This window comes from Panthera tigris, chromosome B2, assembly GCF_018350195.1.
Source record: "Panthera tigris isolate Pti1 chromosome B2, P.tigris_Pti1_mat1.1, whole genome shotgun sequence".
NCBI lineage: Eukaryota > Metazoa > Chordata > Mammalia > Carnivora > Felidae > Panthera > Panthera tigris.
The window spans coordinates 133,746,977-133,769,720 of record NC_056664.1 but is presented as its reverse complement, the minus strand read 5'-3'; the positions used below and the strand labels follow the sequence as shown (position 1 = coordinate 133,769,720).

General features: G+C 45.3%; 1 protein-coding gene across 3 annotated transcripts in view; it reads right to left on the bottom strand.

Annotated features, from left to right (window-relative positions):
* Positions 1–16,872: 16,872 nt before the first annotated feature.
* TAB2 (TGF-beta activated kinase 1 (MAP3K7) binding protein 2) overlaps positions 16,873–22,744 on the bottom strand; it is an 88,493-nt gene continuing 82,621 nt past the window's right edge. For all 3 annotated transcript variants that reach the window (XM_042987295.1, XM_007086882.3, XM_042987296.1), the window contains one exon: positions 16,873–18,840. In XM_042987295.1, coding sequence (XP_042843229.1) covers positions 18,698–18,840 — 143 coding nt within the window. In that variant the 3' untranslated portion in view covers positions 16,873–18,697. The remainder of the gene's footprint in view (positions 18,841–22,744) is intronic.

Sequence of the window (22,744 nt, the reverse complement as noted above, 5' to 3'; positions counted from 1 at the left end):
GTTTATTCCTGGGCTTTCTATTCTGTTCCATTGATCAATGAGTCTATTTTTGTGCCAGTACCATACTGTTTTGATTACTACAGCTTTGTAATACAGCTTGAAGTCTGGGATTGTGATGCCTCCACTTTTGTTTTTCTTTTTCAGGATTGCTTTGGCTATTCTGGGTCTTCTGTGGCTCCATACAAGTTTTAGGATTGTTTGTTCTACTTAATGTGAAAAATGCTGTTGGCATTTTGATAGGGATTGCGTTAAATCTGTAGATTGCTTTCAGTAGTCTAGACATTTCAATGATATTTGTTCTTGCAATCCATGAGCGTGGAATGTTTTCCCGTTTTTTTGTGTCATCTTCAGTTTCTTTCACCAGGGTTTTATAGTTTTTAGGATATAGGTCTTTCACCTCTTTGGCTAAATTTATTCCTAAGTATTTGATGATATTTGGCACAACTCTAAATAGCGTTGTATTCTTAATTTTTCTTTCCGATGCTTCATTATTAGTGCATAGAAATGCAACAGGTTTCTGCACACTGATTTTGTATTCTTGCAACTTTCCTGAATTCATTTATCAGTTCTAGTAGTTTTTTGGTGGAGTCTTTTGGGTTTTCTACAGATAGTAGCATGTCATTTGCAAAGAGTGAAAGTTTTACTTCTTCCTTACCCATTTGCATGGCTTTTCTTTTTGTTGTCTGATTGCTGTGGCTAGGACTTCCAGAACCGTGTTGAATACAAGCGGTGAGAGTGGACATCCTTGTCTGTTTACTGACTTTAGAGGAAAAGCTGTCAGTTTTTCCCTGTTGACTTATGAGTTAGCTGGGGGTTTTTCATATGAGGCCTTTATTATGTTGAGGTATGTTCCCTCTAAACCACCTTTGTTGAGATTTGTTTATCATGAATGGATGCTGTCATTTGTCAAATGCTTTTTCTGCATCTATTGAAATGATCATATGGTTTTTATCCTTCCTCTTATTGATGTCACTGTGGTTTTAATTTGCACTTTCCTGTTTACAGTGAGGCTTAGCTCTTCTCCCTGGACCCTTGGCTGTTGTGTTTTCCATGTCTGAGAAGTGCCTGTTTGTGGCCTTTGCTCATCCAAGAGCCTCTTGCCCCCCTAATTCATTCTTTACACTTGCTGCCAGAGCAAGCTTCTAGAAAAGGACCACTCTGTTTAGCACCCCCCCTGGGCCTCTCAAAGCCCCAAACTCATGATGTGGCTACAGAGCTACACATCCAGCCAGTACCTCCCACTGTGACCTTTGTGCAGGCCACACTCCCTTCCTCTCTCTAGACCCCAGGTTGCCTGGACTTCTGTCAGTTCTTCAGATATGCCACATCTTTCCTGCCACAGGGCCTTTGCATCAATTTTCTCTGCTCCTGCCCCACCTCCCCTCCAAACTCCTGAAATTCTCCAAGCCCAGAACAGCATGGAGTCCCAGGGTCCCTTCACCGGTCAGCGGGCTCCTGGCAGCCTCCCTCCTCCGGGGTCCTTCCATCCCACCCCTCGAATCTGAATCCTGGAAGCCCGCTTGTCCCGTTTATGACAGAACAAGTGACTGGGCACACAGGTCCTGGATCTCTCCCCTGCCTGTTCCCCTCATTCAACTGGTGCCACAGCCACCCCATCTCTTCAGGCCCTTGCTGGATAAGAGTGGTAAGAGTTGGGAAGGTAAGACAGCATCTCAATGTATCACGAGATTTAAAAATAACATATAGTGACGGGCACTGTCACCCAAGCTGTCTGAGGTCCCTTACTGCTGTCCGTCAGTAGAGATTCTCTTTCATGGCTAATGAAGACCTTTCTGAGAAGGTGATTAAGTCTCATACACACTGTGCTTCCCAACAGAAAACAAAACGAAGCAAATCAGGGTGCTTGATTCCCCCTCCCCCGGCTTACTGCTATATTAGAACATTGCGTGAGTGTAGGACACACGATGTGATGATTTCATTCTCGTCTATATCGTGAGATGAATACCCCAGTAGGGCTAGGTAACACCACCACCGCCTCACATATTTACCCCCCCTTCGTTTGTGGTAAAAACATTTAAGATTTACTCTTTGAGCGACTGTTAAGTAGACAGTACGGTCTTGTAAACTGTCATCGCTGGGCTGGGCAGGAGATGCCCAGAACGGATTTCGTCTCAGAGCCGGAAGTCGGTGGCCCTTGACCGACCCACCCCTGGCTCCGTGTCAGAGTCTGGCTTTTTACGATTCCACCTGAAAGTGAGATCATATGGCGTGTGCCTTTCTCTGACTCATCTCACCTAGGCCGGCTCCGTGTTGAGTCCCCTTGCTCCCCACTGGCCAGGAAGAGCACCCTGTCCGACTGTCAGGGAGCACCCCCCGTGGGAGCTATCTAAATCTGCCTTTCTTTGAGAGCCGGCCGTCCTTGGAGCTAAAGGTGGAGGTGGGAGGGGGATTTTGCCGTGACAGCCGGAGCCATGCACCCCTCGGATCTCTCCCTGCGGGAAGCACAGATGACAGGCCCAACTGCTCCCCTCTGGGTCCACCGCTGTGTTTGCCCGAAGGCCACTTTTCCAACGAGCTGCTCCCAGCCAAGGACAGCATGGCGGGAGCACTCATTCAGCCCCTTTCCTGAGAGACAGATCTCCTCCGTCAGAGGACTCAGCCCTCTTTCCTGCTCTCTCTCCTCCTGCATTGCCCTCCAAGGGTCTCCTGTCGTCTCCCGCGTCTTCCTTCTTTATCCTTCAGGGCTCTGCCCCCAGGATGTGTCTCACACAACTCACCAGTCTTTGTAGCTCCTTCTCAGAGGACCTGAACCAGCACAGGGGACACGAGAGGGGCTTAAGGACCGGACGGCTCACTCCCCAGAGGGCGAAGAGGGCACCGTCCTGAGGGGTGTGTGATGCAGAGAGTCCCTGGTACGTCGTGGCAGCCCCGTTATGAAGATCCCGCGGTGGTGACCCGAGGTTGTGGGACCCATCCTTCGGAGGGGAAGACGGGGGACCGTGTCTCCAGGGGGAGCCGTGTTAGCTGGTGACCGCTGCACGTATTGAGGCCTTGCAGAAAGACAGTAAGGACGGAGGGCTCTTAACGAGCACAGAGAGGGTGGGTGTGAGAGCCAGAGGGCCTCCTTGCAAAGACGCCTCTGTCTCCTGCGGGGGAAGAACGGACACAGCTGAACAGTGAATGCAGGACCCGAACGTCACAGAACTTGAGAGACGTTTCAGAACTTGGTCAAGGCAGATCTGTAATGTTGCCAGACTCATTGCCCTCACTGGAAAACCTGGCCCGCAAGCATGGGAGGGGGACGTGGCTTCCCCATGGGTGCCTCCAAGAATGTGGGTTCTGCAGAACACCCCCCGCCCCGAACCCTCAGGGCTTGCAGAGGTGGCCAGCCCGTCCCTAGTAAGAGAGCACGTCCCCTGTGCTGAAAGACGCTGCAGAGGCCTCTGTCCTACAGAGCTGACTCTTCTCCAGCCTGCAGACTGATAACTAGGGTTCGATCCCAGCATAATTTGGTTGTATACAGACTGTACTTCGCCAGGGAGGAGAATGATTATGTTCCAGAAGAAGAGCAAGAATTAGCTAGTATGCACAGGATGTAGGGAGTATCTCTGGCATTGGATGTTGAAGGGCTTGATTAAGGGGGCTAGAATTTAAAGTTGGAGAAGCGAGAATTTATTGATTGGGGGGCGCTTTGTTGGACACAGGATTTAATACTGTAACAAGGCCTCCGGGGGAGAGGGCAAAATCCTGCTGAGGTGGCTGCTAGAAGCCTGGGAGTGTGGTGGCCAACGCTGAGCGAAGTGAAAGTGTCCGAGTTGCCCCAGATGGGAAAGGAAGGAATAAAGAGACAGAGGGGAGTGGTCATACTAGAAAGCATATTTTATTTGAGGCAGGAAGACTGGGAGGACAGAGAAAATGTTCCAGAGAGGACTCCAGGCCATTAGGAAATGCACTGATACAGGGACCCAGCATCACTAGGAAGCTCAATGGTAGCTTTCCTCTGCAGCCCAGGGTTGATGGTAAAAGGGATGGCCGCCCACCCCCATGAAGTCATAGAGGCCATGGAAACACTAACCACCAGAAGCTGGGAGGTTGCAATCACTATAATGACCAGCAAGAGGGAAGGGGTGGCCGTGGGGACTTGGCTGGCAAGAATCACAGAGGTGGTTACTAGATCATGGGGACCCTAGAGCCAACTTTTTCTGTAACAGAAAAAGTCAAGAATGGAAGGGCAGAAAGCTAAGGGAAGTTGCCTAAATAGAGTCGTGATGTACTTTAAGTGGAAGGACAAGTGGCCCAAGAGACTAATACTGATCTCTGGGCAGTAGCCAATGGCCTGGCTGTCTGATCAGGTGCCTGGAAAGAAAATGACTGGACGATGGGAAAGAAGGAGGTCTGGGGTAGAGGCACGTGAAGGGTACACGGAAGTCGGCATGAAATAAGATTTTTGTACCACCCGTTATATCCACTGGAAGAGGCATTGAACAACGAAGTAGACAAGTGCTTAGCCAGGTGACATCGGTCAGATTTTGTTCTTGACCCCCTGGAACTGGCACGATGGGCACATGAATGGAGTGGCTATGGTTGCCATGATGGAGGTTATATATATGCCCAGCATGAAAACTGTCACTTACCAAGGCCAATTGAGTTACTTAACTGCCTCTGACTTTCTAACCTGTCAGCACTGGAGGCCGAAGTTGAGCCCCTGATGTGGCCTGGTCCTCTTCCTCAAGGACAACCACCGGCCCCATTTGGCCCATTGTGTTGGGAGGGCTGTCAAGGTAGATACACATTCTTGGTGTGTGTTTGCCTTCCCTGCCCCCAGAGCTTCAGCCAGCTTCATTATCCGGGGCTTCCTGGATGCCTCACCCATGGGCACAGAGTCCCACACAGCAAACCTAAGACAAGGGGATGCTCGTCACAGAGTAAGAGCTGTGGGAGCGGTCCCTGATCCTCAGAGCCATTGGTCCTGTCACACACTGCACCAGTGCAGAAGCAGGTGGCTCCGGAGAAAGGACCCCCCCCCTGACTGCTCAGCTGCGCACTGGCTCGGGAGTAGCCTTGGGAAAAGACGGAGCCATCTTTTCAGGCATTAGGCAGTTCAGGCATTAAGTCAGAAACCTGTCCAGGGTAGTGACCCCAGCTAGGGTACACAGGGCTGGGAAACGAAGGTGGGGGGAACAGAAGTGGCTCCACTCACCAGGAGTACCAGTGACCCATCCGAGATTGTGCCCTTCTCGTCCCCCAACTTTGGGGTCTCCAGGCTTGCAGGTCCTAGCAGGTCCCACGGAACTACAAGGTACTGCCGTGGCAGGGCGCTGCGACCCTGGTCTCCAGCGACCAGCAGGTGAGGCGTCGCCGTCCCGATGCGCGGGAGGAGGCGGGGCTGCGTTTTACAGATGGGACCGGGGAGGTAATGTGTGTGGCGCCCCGACGATCCCTGAGGCCACCTCCTGGCACTCTCCTGCCGCACAGACGTTTGCAGCCCACGGGCAGGGCCGCCAAGGAGAGGGGGGAGGTGCGGATCGCACCGCCGCGGCCACCGTGCAGACCTGCCGAGGTGACAGCCTTGGTGAGGGAAACTTAGAACGGACGGCGGAGGAGAAAGGGGCAGCCGTGGTTGTGGCCCCGGGACCTCCGCAGTGACAGGAGCCAACCTGGTTCTCGGGAAGGGCGGGTGGGAAGCGCGCGGAGTGAGGACACTGAGGTCTGCGACGCACAAGGCCGGGCGGTGACAGCGGCAGGCGCACCGGCCCCTCCGCGCCCAGCCTTCCGGCGCTTCCCGCCGGTCTCCGACCCCTGACCGGGCACCGGGGCTCCTTCAGGCCCCTCCGCCGGGACGCGGGACTCCTCCGACGCGCGGCGGCGGCCGCGGCCGCGGCCCCACCTGCAACCTGCCCGGGGCTCCTCCCGCCCCCGCATCCCCGCCCCCCGCATCCCCCGCCCCCCGCAGCTCCACCCTTCCCGGGCCCCGCAGCTTCGCCTACTTCCCCCGCCCCGCCCGCCCTTCCCCTCCCCCTCGGCCCCGGCGCCCCCCCCCCAACCCCACCCCCGCAGCAGCTCCGCCCCCCTCTCCCCCGGCTCCCCCGCAGCTCCGCCTGCCCTTCCCCTAGGCCCCGCCCCCTGCCCGCCCGCCGCAGCCGGGCCCATTCCCCCTCTTTCCCCCCAAGCCCCGTTCCCCTCCCTTTAGGCTCCCCTCGACCCCGCAGCTCGCAGCTCCTCTCCCTGACCCCCACCCCCCCCCGCACTTGGTCCCCTGCAGCTCCGACCCCCTCCCCGTAGGCCCCCCGCAGCTCCTCTCCCCTGCCCGGGGCCGCGGGCCCCCACCCCCACCCAGCAGCTCCGCCCGGCCTCTCCGCAGCTGGGGCCGCTCTGCCTGGGAAGCTCTACCCTTCGGCCCCTTCTGTGGGGCTGAGGGTCTATAGGGAAGTTTACAAACGTGGAAACAAAAAACAGACTTCAAGCCGAAATCCATTTTGCTTTCTGCGAATTCAGCGCATTGTTCTCGTTTTTCTCACGTGCCCTGGATCACCGAAAGAACCGGTGGTGGCTGGGGGGGAGGGAGCTGGGAGCTCGGCATGTGGGGGCCACAGGCATACAGGGCACCCCAGCGGGCTACCCTGGGGGCCGCGCGCCGTGGGGGGCACCGAGCCGGTTGCTTCGCCGCGGTTGCTTTGGTTCCCGTTAGCGCCTGGCGAGAGCGGTGGGGACGGGTCTCACCCCAGTTTAATGCCCCTCCACAGCTAACGGGTGGCGTGTGAACGCCTGCATGCTCACGCAGGGGAGGCGATGGCTTCACGTGGGTTTTCAAACCGCCCCTCCTGAGATGGAGTTGAGAGGGGCCGGTGTGGGGGGTGCTGACGGCGCCCCTCGAACCCAGAGTCCCCCACCCCCGACGAACCGTGGCTTCCTCTGCTTGGCATTGGTTGCAGCGTCAGGTGCTCGGGAGCCCGCCAGACGGTGTTTGTGCCGTCTTTTGGAATTAATCAAAACTTTAATCCTCTGCTCTAGCAGCTTCTTTTGAACTGTGGAAATACCAACCTTGTAAGAAAACAGTTCTTCTGAAGGCAAAACTGAAAACAGCTTAAACTCCTCTCTGTAAAGTTTTTTCCGGGTGAGCAATGTTTTCAACTTAAAAACGTTCCCTTGTAATTATGCCTCTGCGTGTACTGGTGCTTTTCTTCTTGCTTGACTTCCATTCTGTTTATTCAGCAGTTAGGAACGGTGCCACATTGGACTCAGCTGGTGAAAGACGCCCTCACGATGTGCTTAGAAAGCAAGAACGTGGAGCCCAACGAAAGAAACCACACGTGTGGTTTCCCCAACGCAGCATTAGGTAGAAGGGAATCATCCCTTTGCGATGCCCTCCACTCTCCCTTCCTTATTAAAGACAACACTGACGGAAAGACGGCGAGAAAGAAACAAAAAAAGTCAGATTTCGGAATCCACCCAGCTTTCAAAAGAGAAAATCAGATGCTGCCCCGCGTACCACAAACGCAAGATACACAGCGTGCAGTATTCAGAGCAGCGTGGACGAGCCTTCAGGGAGCTGAGACACGGATGCTGCTCCTTGCCTGCTTCGCTTGCCACCCCGCCTCACCCACAAACCAGTTCTCAAGTGATTAAAAGCTACTGTTCTGGGCATTTAGTGACACCCCTTTGACTAATGAGGTTCTTTACTATCTCACAAAGCAGAAGCCAAAGAGCCTTGAAGTTTATAGTTTTCAGTGAAGGCGACCCATACAGAAATTTATTCTTCTGAATTTGAGCATTTGCTCCTTAGGAGAGAACCTGAAAACAAAATCCTGTAAGACTACTCTCAAAGCAATTGGGCAGCGTATAGGGAAGGCACATAATGAGCCGGGCGCTGTGACAGCTCAGTCATGGGAGATCCCAGGGGACAGATGAGCACGGGGATTAACACTGGGGCTTCTTCACTGATATGTGACCAGAACTCAGAATGTTTGGCACATAGGAGCGCGTTGTCTGAGTGAATCAAAAAGAAATCAAATTTCTAAGTCAAGGTTTAACTTGAGAAAGCAGGAACCTCTGATAGTTGTTTGGGATTTGTCAGCCTAAGATGCTGCATGCGAATGTTACCAGAGATGTTAGTTTTACAGAGAAGAGAATTACAGAAATCAACATATATTTTCACGAAAACACACCCGTAACTGGGAAAACTAAAGGTGGGTAGCTGCCTGGAGAATTCTGTCTGTGCTGAAGGCCAGAGGTGGCGCCTGCAGTGGGAGCATCGTGGATGCTGGGGACGCTTTATGGGACATCAGACGGCGGCTGCATGGGCGTTGAAGCACCGCCAGAACAGAGCAGCTCTTACCTCCCTGAGAATGAACGATCCTGCGGAAGAATCAGAAGAACCAAAGTACTAGGCTGGTGCTGATGTTGGTCTACACACGGCAGGGTTCACACGGCCTCTTCACAGTGCAGAAGCGCTCACCGATTTCACGCGAGCTCCCTAGAAGAACACGACGCTCCCAACCGCAGATGGCCCCATGCAGTTGTCTTTCTCGGCATTAATTCAGTAGTGTTACAGTTTGAGAAGAAACCCCGCCAGGTATATTGGTCACCAGGTAGCTAGTGGTGATAGAGAGGAATTGGTATCTATCCTACTAAGACGAAATTGTGAATCAAATCCGAGTTAGCAACAGGATGGATCATGGACATTCCCCAACTGGATTACGTCGGGGAGTTTTTAGCTTTAGATATGACGGGGTTGTACTTTATACCCGATCATTACTAAGGGAGCATCTAGTGGTAACTTGTTTTGTGTTTCTGCTTTTCCACTTACTTGCCTTTCTCATAGGTGTCTGTTTGTCAGGATGTGGGAAAGGTATTGAAATATATACCAGATGCTTTCCCTCCTAAAGCTTCTTTTAAAACAAATTTCTTATTTTAATTTATATACTCTCATATACATTGCATGATTTTTATGTAACAAAATGCACCCATTTAAATTTTTTTTTTAATGTTTATTGATTTTTGAGAGAGAGAGACAGACAGAGCACAAGCAGGGGAGGGGCAGACAGAGAGGGAGACACAGAATCCGAAGCAGGGTCCAGGCTCTGAGCTGTCAGCACAGAGCCTGATGCGGGACTCGAACCCATGAACTGTGAGATCATGACCTGAGCCGAAGTCGGATGCCTAACTGACTAAGCCACCCAAGTACCCCCAAATGCACCCATTTTTAAACGAATTTTGACAAGTGGATACACCCATGGCAGGCTTGCCACAGTCAAGATGTGGAACATTCCCATCACCCCACGCAAGTTCCCTTGTGCCCCTTTTCAGTGAATTCTATCCCCGTTTCTGCTGTCATCACAGTTTTGTCCTGTCTACAACTTTATATGAACGAAACCCTACAGATGAACTCCTGTGTCTGGTTTTGTTTTACGCCTCTCAATGCACTGAGATTCATTGATATTGTTGCACCATATTTGTCCCTTTTTGATGCTAACACCCCCGATGCAATGATAGACCACCATCTGTTTATCCCTTTACCTATTCATGGAAGTTTGGGTTGTCTCCACTTTTTGGCTTCTATGAATACAGCTGCTGTCAACACTGATGGACTTACGTTTTCATTTCTTGGGGGCCAACCACCCAAATTATTTTCATGGCTCCTTTTGCTCATTGAATCAAGTACACTCTTCATCTTGCTTCGCAGAATGGTTCAAATGACCTCTCCCTCCCGAGCTCCCCTTTCAGCCAAGTGAGGTTACCTGCAGATCTCCGCGGGGCCCCTGCGGTTTTTGGGCTCCACCATGGCTCACTCTATTCTCTGCATTTTGGAGCATCTTCCCCCGCCTCCACCAGATCCTCACCCACCATTTGGGTCCCATCTCAAATGCTTCCATCATAAATTGTCCCGGACTCAACCATTAGAAGTCATCTCTCCCTTCACTGAACCTCTGTGGACAACCTCTCCCTTCGCTGTACCTCTGTGGACGGCACTTGCCTTCTGCTATAATTCCGGTTGATTCTCATTATTTGTGGTGGTTGTGTCCTATATAGTCTTCACAAACACTGAATTAGCAAGTACTAAATCATTGCTCCTGGGGCAAATGCAGGCTGAGGTTCCCACAAGGCCCTGCTCACATCTTCATCAACCAATCAATACATTGTTTTATATGTGTTTCTGTTTAATACATTATTAATTCACTAACCCTGAACTCACAGGCTGCACAGCACTATGGCTTAGGCCCGAACAAAATGCATTTTCTCTGTAAGACACGTCACAGCCTGCTTGCACTAAGGAGACCTAGACAGCAGCAATATGCTTGGAGGTCATTAAAAAATTTTTTTTTCAATGTTTGTGTATTTATTTGAGAGAGAGAGAGAGAGAGAGAGAGAGAGAGAGAGAGAGACAGCACAAGTGGGGGATGGGCAGAGAGCGAGGGAGACACAGAATCCCAAGCAGGCTCCAGGCTCCAAGCTCCGAGCTCCGAGCTGTCGGCCCAGGGCTCAGCCCACGGCTGGAACCCACAAACCGGAAGATCATGATCATGATCTGAGCTGACGTCTGATGCTTAACCGACAGAGCCACCCAGGCGCCCCTGCTTGGGGCTCATTTTAAACAGCAAAATCGCCAAGAAAAAGCACCACAAACGTGCAGCACGTGTCACTGACTAGACCGTAAACACGGACCCTTGTTTGCAGTAGGAAAGCCCAAGCAGGGAGGCAGAGCGTTGGAACCTTGTCGGACCTCAGCTGGGAATGTGAGCGTCAGGAGACGGAAATGTTTCATCGACCTGCACATGTCACGAACGGCTATAGCGAGCAGGCAAAGTCACAAGCTGCACAACGGGAGAACGGTGAGGGCTGTGCGTGCACACATTTGAGTGGGGAAGCATTTGAGGGAAGTAACAGAAAAACACAGTTACGCGAGCTCACCAGATTTACGGGCTGAACTTAAAATTTGCTGTGCGTCTGCTACGTGCCGGGCCCCGCTGGGAGCAGGGTGCACGGTGGTGACCACAGAAAGAGACCTCGGCCTCACACATCAGAGGAAGAGTTGGAAGACTGGCAAAGGAGGAAGCAGCACAAGTTGGAAGTAAAGCGTCTCCTAAAATCTAAAGATGATTCTAGAGACTGAGAGCTGATAACTTACCATAGCCACTTTGGAGGAAGTAGGAATAAATATCCATTCGCAGGAGACGGAGAAGCCTGAAGGCAGCATGTCGTGGTGGTTAAAAGCGGGACGGGAGTCAGAGGCCTGAGTGGGAACTCTGGGCCTGAGTCTTACCAGCTGTGTGACCCTGGACAGGTCACTTAATCTCTCTGCCTCAGTTCCTGGTCTGTAAAATGGGGATATCAGAACAGCTAGCTCTTTGGGCTCTTCTGAGGATTACATGAGTTCATATTTGTAAAGCATCTAGAATCGTGCCTCACATAGTGAGCACGTTAGTCCTATCTAAAAAACCGTCGGTGCCCGGGTGGCTCAGTCAGTTGAGCGTCTGACTTCGGCTCAGGTCACGATCTCACGGTTTGGGAGTTCGAGCCCTGTCTTGGGCTCTCTGCTCTCAGTGCAGAGCCTGCTTTGGATGGCTTTGGATTCTCCATGTCCCTCTGTCTTCTCCTCCCCCACTAGTGCTCTCTCTCTAAATAAATAAATAAACATTAAAAAAATGAAATACTGCACAGCAGACAATTTATCTCCTGAAGAAGGAGATCTTGTCAGATCAATTTGATTACATTCGTGAGAGGAAACAGGTAAATGAAACATGAGGTAGTTACTTCTACTTGGCTAGGAAAATGCGTTCTTGGCCACTCAAGGATGTGCTAAGAAGAGATGCTCTGACCCCGCAAGATTGAATCACAGTTTGGTCCTGGGGCTAAGCATCAGTATGGCCATTCTGCCCCCTCACCAGAAGACAAGCATTAAGCCCATTCTCTAAGCAAATCAGGATGCAAGAGGTCCCACGTCCCACTATACTTCATAAAACACGGTAGAGGAAGCTAGACCCTCATTAAAACAGATGGTGTAAGGAAACACTGAAGGCAGTTCGTCATTCTGTCTAGAGAGGACAAAGCCGAAATGTTACCAACCTGCACTTTCTGAGAATGAAGGACTTTTTTTCTCAGTATCACGCCTGTAGAAAACAGAGGAAATAGAATCAGTGACACTTGTTACAGCAATAAAATCCTTTTACTTGTGGATGGATGGGTCTGTCAAAATGCCATGAAAATGAAAGCCCTGTACGACTCTGGGGAGGGGGTCCTCACGATCTCTGCACTGCAGCAAATGTAGATTCCACAGCACAGATGCTCAGAGGAAAAAGTGACAGTTGGCCTAAGGTTTTCAGTGAGTCCTGCTCATTCTTTATTTCACTTGTCTTAGAATGTGGGGGCCATTTGTTCCATGTAATGTGAACCCACTGCATTTAACTGTAGGTTATTCATGGTTATGAATGATGGAAGAGAGATTGTGGTTGGTAAAGAGAGGAATACAAGTGTGCAAGTTCCAAACACTTTGCTGTATGTTTTTGCTTTTCGATATTAAATATAATTGTAACTTTGGGACACTTCACAGTCTTAACAAAAATCACCTATGATCATTCACTGCAATGAGATTGTGTGTACGACTTCTCATTCAGTGGCTTCGTAGAGCCAGGCTGCCCGGGTTGGTAGTTCTAAGATGTGTAGACTGTTCTGTGGAAAGAATCTGGTTCTTCAGCATATGGGTTTGTGAAATAATTCTATTAAAAACCCAAAAGGTAGTTAATTACTGTTGGTAATAGAACGTACATTTGATGGCACTCATCACACAGGCAGTGTGTTGGTCCTACTTACACAATTCACAAATACACTCTCTGCTATCATGCACCTGGTCAGAAGCCTGCCTTTTCACCTTTCTTGGGAAAAAGGAGGAGAGGGTTATTACACCTTCTTCATTCAATTTTCTTTTTTCCCCTCTCCTCTTGACCAGTGTTCTCAGAAAACAAAAAAAACAAAACAACAAAAAAACCCCACAACTCTCTCATGTCCCTTTGCTTCAGTTGTGAGTTAATTTTTTTGGATCCTTATCATGTCTAAGAACAAGAAGCCACTCAAATATCTGACTCCAAGAAAAGGCAAAATTTAAGCTTTGAAGTAAAATCAGATAGAACAGAATCAGGGACCTCAATTTCAAATGCCAATGTCTGTATTTTCCAGAATATCCACCAAGGTCTCTACTTCTCCACACAGAAGATAACTGAAACATCCTATTATTTTGCTACATTTACATATCCCAATAGCATTGTGCCATATCCTAGCATTTTAAATGCAAAGCATTCCTATTAACTACTGGCTGGCCTGGGAATCTGTAACTTATATTGGTCCTATGTGAAATATAGCGGCTGTACCCATCGTTTAAATGTTAGAAATGGCCCTCAATCATCATCATCACCATCAACAGTTACGGACCTCTTTCTATGCATACGGGGTATTTACTGTGGAGACACAAAGGGCTACGTCTTAATACCTACCCTGTCAGTTTATGAATGGACAGGTCAAAGCGGCAATAAATGCCAAGTGGGCAAAAAATATAGCAAGTGCCACAAGAGGGTAGCTTGGGAAGGCCTCATGACCTTGACCCCTGACCTGATCCTTGAAGGTTTAAACTCAGAGAGAGGAAGTGGAATGGACAAAAGTACCTTGGTGGGGATGTGCCCTAAGGCTAAGGGAAGTGAACAGGCTGATTGTTCTAAGAGTATTCTGTTGGAAAGTAACAAACCACCCTGAAGACAAGCTACAGAATTTTACAAGTAAACCCAGTCAGCTTATTGTCAGGAAACAATAAAGATTTCTAAACAGGGGAGCATGGGCATGGTGTTACCTCTAACCCTGGCTGCACAGTGCAAGGAAGAGTAAGAAACAGGAGGCAGGAGAACCAGTAAGAGCAGTGTGAAAAAGCCACTTAGCTGTAAGAAATGACGGGTGGGCTCACAGGTGGGAATGGAAGTCTGGTTTTTTGGTTTTTGTTTTCTTTTAAAAATCTCTGGAAAGCATTTCCATGGCGGAAATATTTTAGTGTTTGCCCACTGTGCTATGAGGGTCAATAAACACTTTTGGAATATAGTTTGGGTCAGAGGAAGGATGTATTCCTGCCCTAAAGGGGAAAAAAAGGAGGTAAAGTAGGGGATTGGTAAAGAGAGAGGCTAGAATGACGTGTACCTTCGGTCAATTTCAGCCTTGAGACAAATATGCAAATGTGCAAACACTGGAGTAAGTCCTTTGAAGAAAGTGTTTATTTTCCTGGAGAAATCATGTCAGACTCCACCATAAAATACACGTTCTTTAGATAGCTGGACACACAACAGAAATATAAACACACTTGATCTTCAGGTTAGCCTTTGATAATCTTGGCAAAACAAGTAACTTTTTGACATTAAAAGGCATGAAGTAATTTAATCGCAGTGACCGAAATCCCAAATTCTGGTCCACCGTGATGTCCCTAGGCCACTTCAGACAAATAATAGCAAACTTACCGTTTCACTCATTGACACTGATGAGAAAAATGCATCAAAACCCATTCAAAAACATGACCCACTGCTTAAGGATAGGGAAGTTCCTAGTGAGAAGGGGTTGGCTCAGATAGTTTCACCTTAAGGCTCTCAGCACTCCTGTGAGGCAGGCTTAACATAATTAATATAATTATCTTCATTTAACAAGGCAGGGAAATAAAAGCAAGGAACTATCCTAGGGTTACAGGGTAAATCTAGGGAGATGCCAGAATTGGACCTCAACTGGCCTGATTCTTAAATGAGTGGTCTAGGGAGCAAGGTGCCATAGTGCCAGAAATGCAAATGCACAGAGTATAGAGTTGTTAACTCACTATATTTTATCCCTGAAACTAATAGAACACTGTATGTTAACTATACCGACATTAAAAAAATCAATAGCCTCCAAGTGCTTTCACAACCTTTCTAAAGAACTAGGTAAGTCAATCAACCATTATAACAGGGCAGTTCTATTTTTGAACCTAGAATATAGGAAGAAATGTATAGTTGCAAAGACAAGGTATTACAGCAAGCATTTCTGTATGATTAACTACATTCTCTTAAACAAAACAAAAAAACAAACCCAGTCTATTGCACACTGAGGGTTGGAAAATCCTCCTTTAACAAATATAAAGCTACAAAATTGTGTTTTCTTTAGAAGTCTTTTCTCTCAGTTGCTTTACTTCAGATGGAAGCAATAAAAACTAAAATGCAGCCTCAAACCATTTCATCTTCAAGTAATATGGATATAATAATTGTAGCTTCTAAGAACTGGAGTCAAAAATATGTTTGTCACAGAGAAATAGAAGTATTTTGTAATATCATAAGGGAAGTTATGCTAACACCCAGCATGAAGGTATTACATCTGGAACGGCCTTCAGTGCCACTACAGATTTAACATCATTTTCTAAGGCAATACAGCCAACTTCAATCACTCAGGGACTGAATAGGATAGCTTACACCATTCACTTCTTAAACCCATCACTGCTCACTGGACTGTCCCGTCAACATTTAACTGGGATAGAGGTATGATGAAATGTCAGGGAAGTCTGCGGTTTAAAAATGCTTTAAAATACGTTTAAAGTTAATAACTAACATAGTTTTGACTACCTATGGATATGATTCTCTGCACAATTTCAATTCTCCAATATAAAGTCAATATTAGACTGCAGATTCATCTAGATTGGTCACTTAAAAAAGTAAACAGGGGGGTGCCTGGGTGGCTCAGTCGGTTGAGCGTCTGACTTCAGCTCAGGTCACGATCTCACGGTTCGTGGGTTTGAGCCCCGCGTTGGGCTCTGTGCTGACAGCTCGGAGCCTGGAGCCTGCTTCTGATTCTGTGTCTCCTTCTCTCTCTCTGCCCCTTCCCTGCTTGCGCTGTCTCTCTGTCTCTCAAAAATAAATAAATGTAAAAAAAAAAAAATTGTTTTAAAGTAAATGTAAATTTTAAAAGAAAAATTAATGTTCATACTTTTCACAAAAACCTGCAATATGACATGCATCTTTGCATAATGTATTAGTTATAAGAGCATATACCGGCCACTATTCTGTTAATATAAGCTTTTCTGAGAAATCCAGGCTCCCCGAACTAATTGCCCACCTCACCTTTAAATAAGAGAACGTCAACACCCAAGGAGAACAGTGATGAGAAACAGAAGTCCATCTTTCCATCTGAGGTTCTTAGTGTCCGTAATTCTATTTTAGTGCAGTAATTCTTGAAGGTGGTTTCCAGACCACCAGCAAGTCCAGGCCTCATATTCCTTGGCAAAGGGTATTTCTGTCTCACTAGGTTTAAAACACCAGTCGAGGCAAGGCAGGGCTTTCTACGGTTATGACATAAAGAGATCAGCAAACGCTACTTTCTTTTTTTCATACTCAGAAAAACCAAGTTATATTTTTCGGAAAGTCTTAATATAGAGATTCTCTTCAAGAGAAGCACCACTGGGATCCCCAGCACCTACACATTATGGGATAAAGTAGATACTAAGGGACTCCTCCGGCCTAATGGCCCAAGATATCACGCTTCCAATGAGGTAAACGGTAAAAACCCAAAAAGAAATGAAAGGAAAAGCAGTAACTACGAAAAAGAAGCAGTATTACATTGTTTTTGGCTCAGTTGAAACAGGGTCGCTTTCTTTCATTAGTTAAGAAGCCTGAGGAAATGGCGAAAAATCATCCAAGAAATGCAGTTGAATGCCATCTGTCACGAGAAGACTCTAGGGAATGAGTTCTCTCTGATGTCAATTAACTATCAAATGTTCGGCTGGGGTAGAAACTGTCTTCTGTCCCACAAACTTTAAAAACAAGTCACAAAAATCCACATTAGAATATAAGTTTTTTAATTTTTATAAATAACTTATCTGTTACAAAGATAGTTTACCCAGCTAAATCACAAAACCATCAACTCAAGATATCCAAATTACGTTTTATTAATAAAACAAGTAAAAACTGATTTATCAATCTTCACATAGAACTGCAGATGAAGCTGAAAAACAAGGCCTAGTTTTAAAACAAAACGTATCAAATGTAAGGGCTTTGGGTCTATGGGCTAATTAACTAGGATTGTCCTATTTCTTCCCATATACAAGATGCAAAGCCCGGAAGTCGAGGCTCTGACATTCATACAGATCACCTGTAATAATCCTGCCTATTTAAAAAATATCCATTTGCAGACATTTACAATGGGTGACAGTCAACATTATCTCCTACCTTTTTGCTACATTTCAGCACTTCCCTTAGCCCCGTTCTAAGCACTGATAGATAATTTCATAATTCTGCTCTTAAATGCATACTGTTATTTCTTTTTCTTGATTTCATTTAGTTATATACATTCCCGATCATCTGAATATTTATTTTCCTTATAAAAATAGATCATCAAAATAAAGAGATGCTTGAGGTTGCTTCAGTGTTCAAGTTTGCTTGTTTTTCTTTTTTTCCAGCTTTCCTTCAGTTGTCCTAAATATGACTAGCCTCGTTTTATAAATACGCATGATACTGCCACCAAGTCAGGTTTAGAAACGGACTGCCCCAACAGTAAAGCATTGAAACTTCTCCCCACACCAGGGCTGTAGGTACGGCCGCTGTTGCTGGTTTTGCAAACTGTACTTTCCCGATCGTAATCTCCCGTGAGAGTTCTGTGGGACACCAGGCAGGTGGAGCAAGCTCAACCTTGTTGCTCTGTCAGTGGGTTAAAAATACCTTTTGTTTTAAGCTTCCCTGTGGGAGATCAAACACCGTTGTGCCGCCCACTGCCGAAGTCAGTACAGATAGTGTGACTTATCGACGTAAGTCTTGGAATATTTCCTGCAATTCACTGGGCAGCATCTGAATGTCTTCACAGAACATCGGCACTCATGAGGGCAAAGTACAGAGTGAGTAGAGGAAGGTTATTTTGTGCACAGCTTCATTTCGTTAATGCTTTTTTTTTTTTATTTTAAGGCATTGCTTCTCTCAGGTAAGGCTTAAAAAGGGACATGATCGTGCTTAATCACTAAAAGGAAAAAAGAAAATTAGTTAACAAAAGACTATTACACTATACATATAGAAATATAAGAAAATAATAAAGAAGAAAAGAAATCACTTAAAGCAGACTCGAGAGATCTGTACAGTAGGAAAAGCTTTGGGATATTTCACTGCATGTTTGTACAGACAATGCATGCTGCTTTCCTTTTCATCTTTAGAGCCCAGATGCTGGCTTCACAGAGTGGAGACGTTTTCAGGGAAGACAAAGACAAGGCCAAGAGTACCACAGATTCATGAAGTTCTTCCCCCATCCATTGGCACCATGCGGCAGCAAACAGTTTTTAAATAGTTAAACCTTGTTCCTTTTCTTCATGTTTGTAGTGTTTCACCGAAAGCTTTAAAAAAAAAAGCCATCGTTCTATTCCTTCCTCCTGTCAAAATTCAGTAGTGACATGAGGGGGAAAAGGTACTGGGAACACCTAGGCATTAATAGATTGAGAATTATCCATAACGGGCTACTGGTAACACTGTACATGGTTAGGCAGCGGGCAACCAAGTCTTTCAGCAGATTACCTTTCATGTGATGAATTTCAACTGCCCATGACATTAGACTGAGGTATTATTAGCTCTGTGGGCTGACATTTACCATTAGCACAACACCATCCTGTCACACCTTCAATTTGACAAAATCCTATGTAGCAGTGAAACTTTTCCCCTGATGACAGACTAGTTTCTTGAACTTCAGATGTGGTTTTAGAGATATAGGGCCTTTTGGCTCAGAAATGCCTTGGCATCTCACACTGTTCACAGCGGATTAAGGCTGGATGGTTCAAAAAAGTACAGGCAGTACAATTCCACTGAGCCCCCTCATCATCTTCTGTGTCTTGAGTCTTTGGTGTTTTGATGGTGGACCTTTGATCTATAAGGAAGCAAAAGAATGATTTTAGAAGCAAAAAGCACGAAGTCATCAATTACGGGCAACTTTAGACACCTGTGACTGCACAGCAGGAAAGCAGCCTGTCAAGCAAATGAAGCCTCGACCTGAAACTGACACAAAGCTCCCTTCTCTCCAACCTCTAGGGAGCCGGGTGCTCTGTGCCGGGGAGCCAACATGGACATGACGGGGTCACCCCGCTATGTCCTTCAGGGGAAAAGAGCATCTTTTCTCCAATTTATAGCAGGAGAAAACCGAAATCAACTCACAGGGGACCCAACAGCAAATTCCCATGTCACCTTAAGACTGGGAAAAGGTATCCATCGTACTGCAATACTGACAAAGTTTATATCTCATTAATGCTAGAGTTTCATTCCCCACTGAAGTGGTATTTTTATTTGTTTTCTTCCAGGAATGGACGTTTTTGGTAAACGTCCTCTATCTGCTAAGAATGTAAGCCTTGACCAACACAAATAAAAATAAAAAGATGAGCTAATTTCTCAAATCCTCACTATGTATCAACAATAGACTTGGAGAAGCAAATTGAGTATGAACATTTTACCATCCTTTATCTCTCAGTTCATTTTAAAATCCTACTTATTATGGAACAGTAGAAAGAACATGAGGTGAAGTTCTGTTCCTGGGTCTGCTACTCATTCATGACTTTGTTCTGTGATCTCAGATAAACCACATACCCTCCAGGTCTGATCTTTCTCATAAACTAAAGCCACTGCAGCTCTAAGAGGCCGATGTTCTAGACTGTTTGAAAGGATTAAGGTATCTTAAATACCAAGAATAATTATATTCCTCCAAGGCTGTATCTAAGATGAAATTACAGTTATGAAACTACTCTTGTGGGAATCCCATTAGAAATGTTAGGAGAGAGTTCCTGCAAATTATTTAGGGAGATTTAAGGTAAAAGGAGCGCGTGTTGCTTGCTGGGACTCTCCTGCTGAGGTTTACAATGTAAAGATTCAAACTATGTTAAAATGCTGTCTATTAATTTGCAAATTCCACCTACTCTACTGAGTTGGTAACTAAATGATAGCTTTTCAGATAACCTAAAATACACACTGCGGTATCTAGTAGATAAAATATAGGAAGTCAAGTTTTTATAACAAACTTAAAATAATTAAGTGACGTTTGGTATTCTGTCCCCCTTCGGCAGCATCTTTTTTACTGATTAGTCTGAAAGAATACTTACTTTATTGCAAAACTGTCGACTTTCAGGCATTGGTAGCAATTTTTAGGCATCATGACAATTTTTGCCATATGCACGAGCAACCTGAAAGTGTTATTTATACAGTAATTTTCTTTAAATTAAGTTAAAAATATCTAATTAAGGGTTTTGTAAATGAAAATATTTGAAAAATCAAGGGTCTGAAAATACTAGTTAATGTTTCCTACCCACATTAAAATAAATAGTTAAGATTTATTTTGACATTTTACCATTTAAAATGATTTCACATTTCATACTTGGGAAATACTTTTATTGAATAATTGTTTTAATCTCGGGCTCCATCCTACTTATTAGAATTTTGGTCTCACTTAGGTGTTAGGAAACATTCCTACCTGGCACATTTAAAAAACTTTGTCTATCCTTTTTGTTTAACTACAAAAGTTTTTAGGAAGGGGTACTATTTGTATTAATATTTCAATCTATTATTAAACACCAGCATTATCTTCATTATTTAGATATCTAAGGCAATCAATAGGGGACCTACAAATTAAAAAAAAATTTTTTTAAGCTTTATTTATTTATCTTGAGAGAGAGACAGTAAGGGGTGCGAGTGGGAAAGGGGCAGAGAGAGAGAATCCCAAGCAGGCTCTGCACTGCCTGCTCAGAGCCTGATGGGGGCTCGAACTCACAAAACTGTGAGATCATGACTTGGGCTGAAACCAAAAGTTGAATGCCTAACCGACTGCGCTACCCAGGCGCCCCTAGGGACCTACAATTTTTTTTTTTTTTAATGAAAAATCTCCAATGGTTTCCTTATATCTGCACAATCTCATTTGGTACTTAAACTTACCAATCTTTTTATTAGAGGTATTTGGAAACCAGAATTTAAAAGGAGGAAGTTGGATTGCAAAGGATGGCTTGTGATTTCCATACTAATTTTAGCCGTTAAAAAAAAAACAAAGATGCAGTGTAAAGCAGAACTATAAAATCATTTCTAACTAAATAAACCTCTATAAATGAAACTAATAAATAATTCTCTATTTTAGCCCTAAGGGAAGAATGTCTGATTCTGTATTTCCCCAAAATAGCATGCAAATTTTTATCTTTTGTGAACAAGCTAGTAAGATTTTTTCTTCTTTCTTTTTTTGGAAACAATAATATGCCATATTTCATCATTTGACATGTTATGAATGTTTTAAATTGAAATGTTGGCATACAGTGTTCTAGTAGTTTCAGGTATACAACAATTCTATACATTACACAATGCTCATCATGACGTAGTTACAATCTGTCACCGCACAAAGTTACTACAATATTGTTGACTATATTCCCTATGCTGTACTTTTCGTCCCTGTGACTTACTTATTTTATAACTGGAAGTTTGTGCCACTTAATCTCCTTTACCTATTTTGCCCATCTCCCTCCACCCCAGAGGCCATTAGTTTGTTCTCTGTATTTATTAGTCTGCATCTGTCTTGTTGTTGTTGTTGTTGTTGTTGTTGTTTTGGACTCCACATATAAATGAAATCATATGGTATTTGTCTTTCTCTGATTTATTCACTTAGCATAATACTCTCTAGGTCCGTCATGTTGTCATGAATAAGATTTCATTCTTCTTTATGGCTGAATAATACTCCATTGTGCACATGTGCACACGCACACACACCCCCCACATCTTCTTTATCCATTCATCTATCAATGGACCCTTAGGCTACTTCCATATTTTGCTTATTGTAAATAATGCTGCAATAAACATAGGGATGCATGTATCTTTTCAAGTTCATGTTTTCATTTTCTTTGGGTAAATACCCAGCAGTGGAATTACTGGACTATATGGTATTTCTAGTTTTTGAGGAACTTCCATACTGTTTTCCATGGTAGCTGTACCAATTTAAATTCCCACCAACAGTACACAAGGGTTCCCTTTTTTCCCACATCCCCATCAATACTTGTTATTTCTGGTCTTTTTCAAATTGAGTTTTTAATTTTTACTTCTTGTCTTTTTGATTATTAGCCACTCTGAATGGTGTTATTTCATTATAGTTTTGATTTGCATTTCCCTGATGATTAGTGATTTGTAGCATTTGGAAAAAGTCTACTCAGGTCCTCTGCCCGTTTTAAAATTGGATTATGTGTGGGGATTTTTTGGTGTCCAGTTGTATGGTTCTTAATATTTTGGATATTATACAACCCAGTTGTATACAACCCAGTTGTATGGTTCTTAATATTTTGGATATTAAGCCCTTATCAGATATACTGCTTGCGAATATCTTCTCACATTCAGTAGGTTACCTATTTATTTTGTTGGTGATTTCCTTGCTGTGCAAAAGCTTTTTAGTTTGATGTAGTCCCAATACTGCTTTTGTTTCCCTTGCCTGAGGAGTCACATCTAGAAAAATGTTGCTAAGGCCAATGTCCAAAAGATTATTGCCTGTGTTTTCTTTAAGGGATTTTATGGTTTCAGGTCTTACATTTAGGTCTATAATCCATTTAGGGTTTATTTTAAGTGGTCCAGTTTCCTTTTTTTTTTTTTTTTTTTCCAGTTTCTTTCTTTAGACACATGTAGGTGTCTAATACTCTCAATACCATCTATTGAAGAGATTATTTTTTCTCCATTTATATTCTTGCCTCCTTTGTTGTAGATTAGTTGATGATATATGGGTGGGTATTTCTGGGCTTTCTATTCTGTTTCATTGATCTATGTGTCTA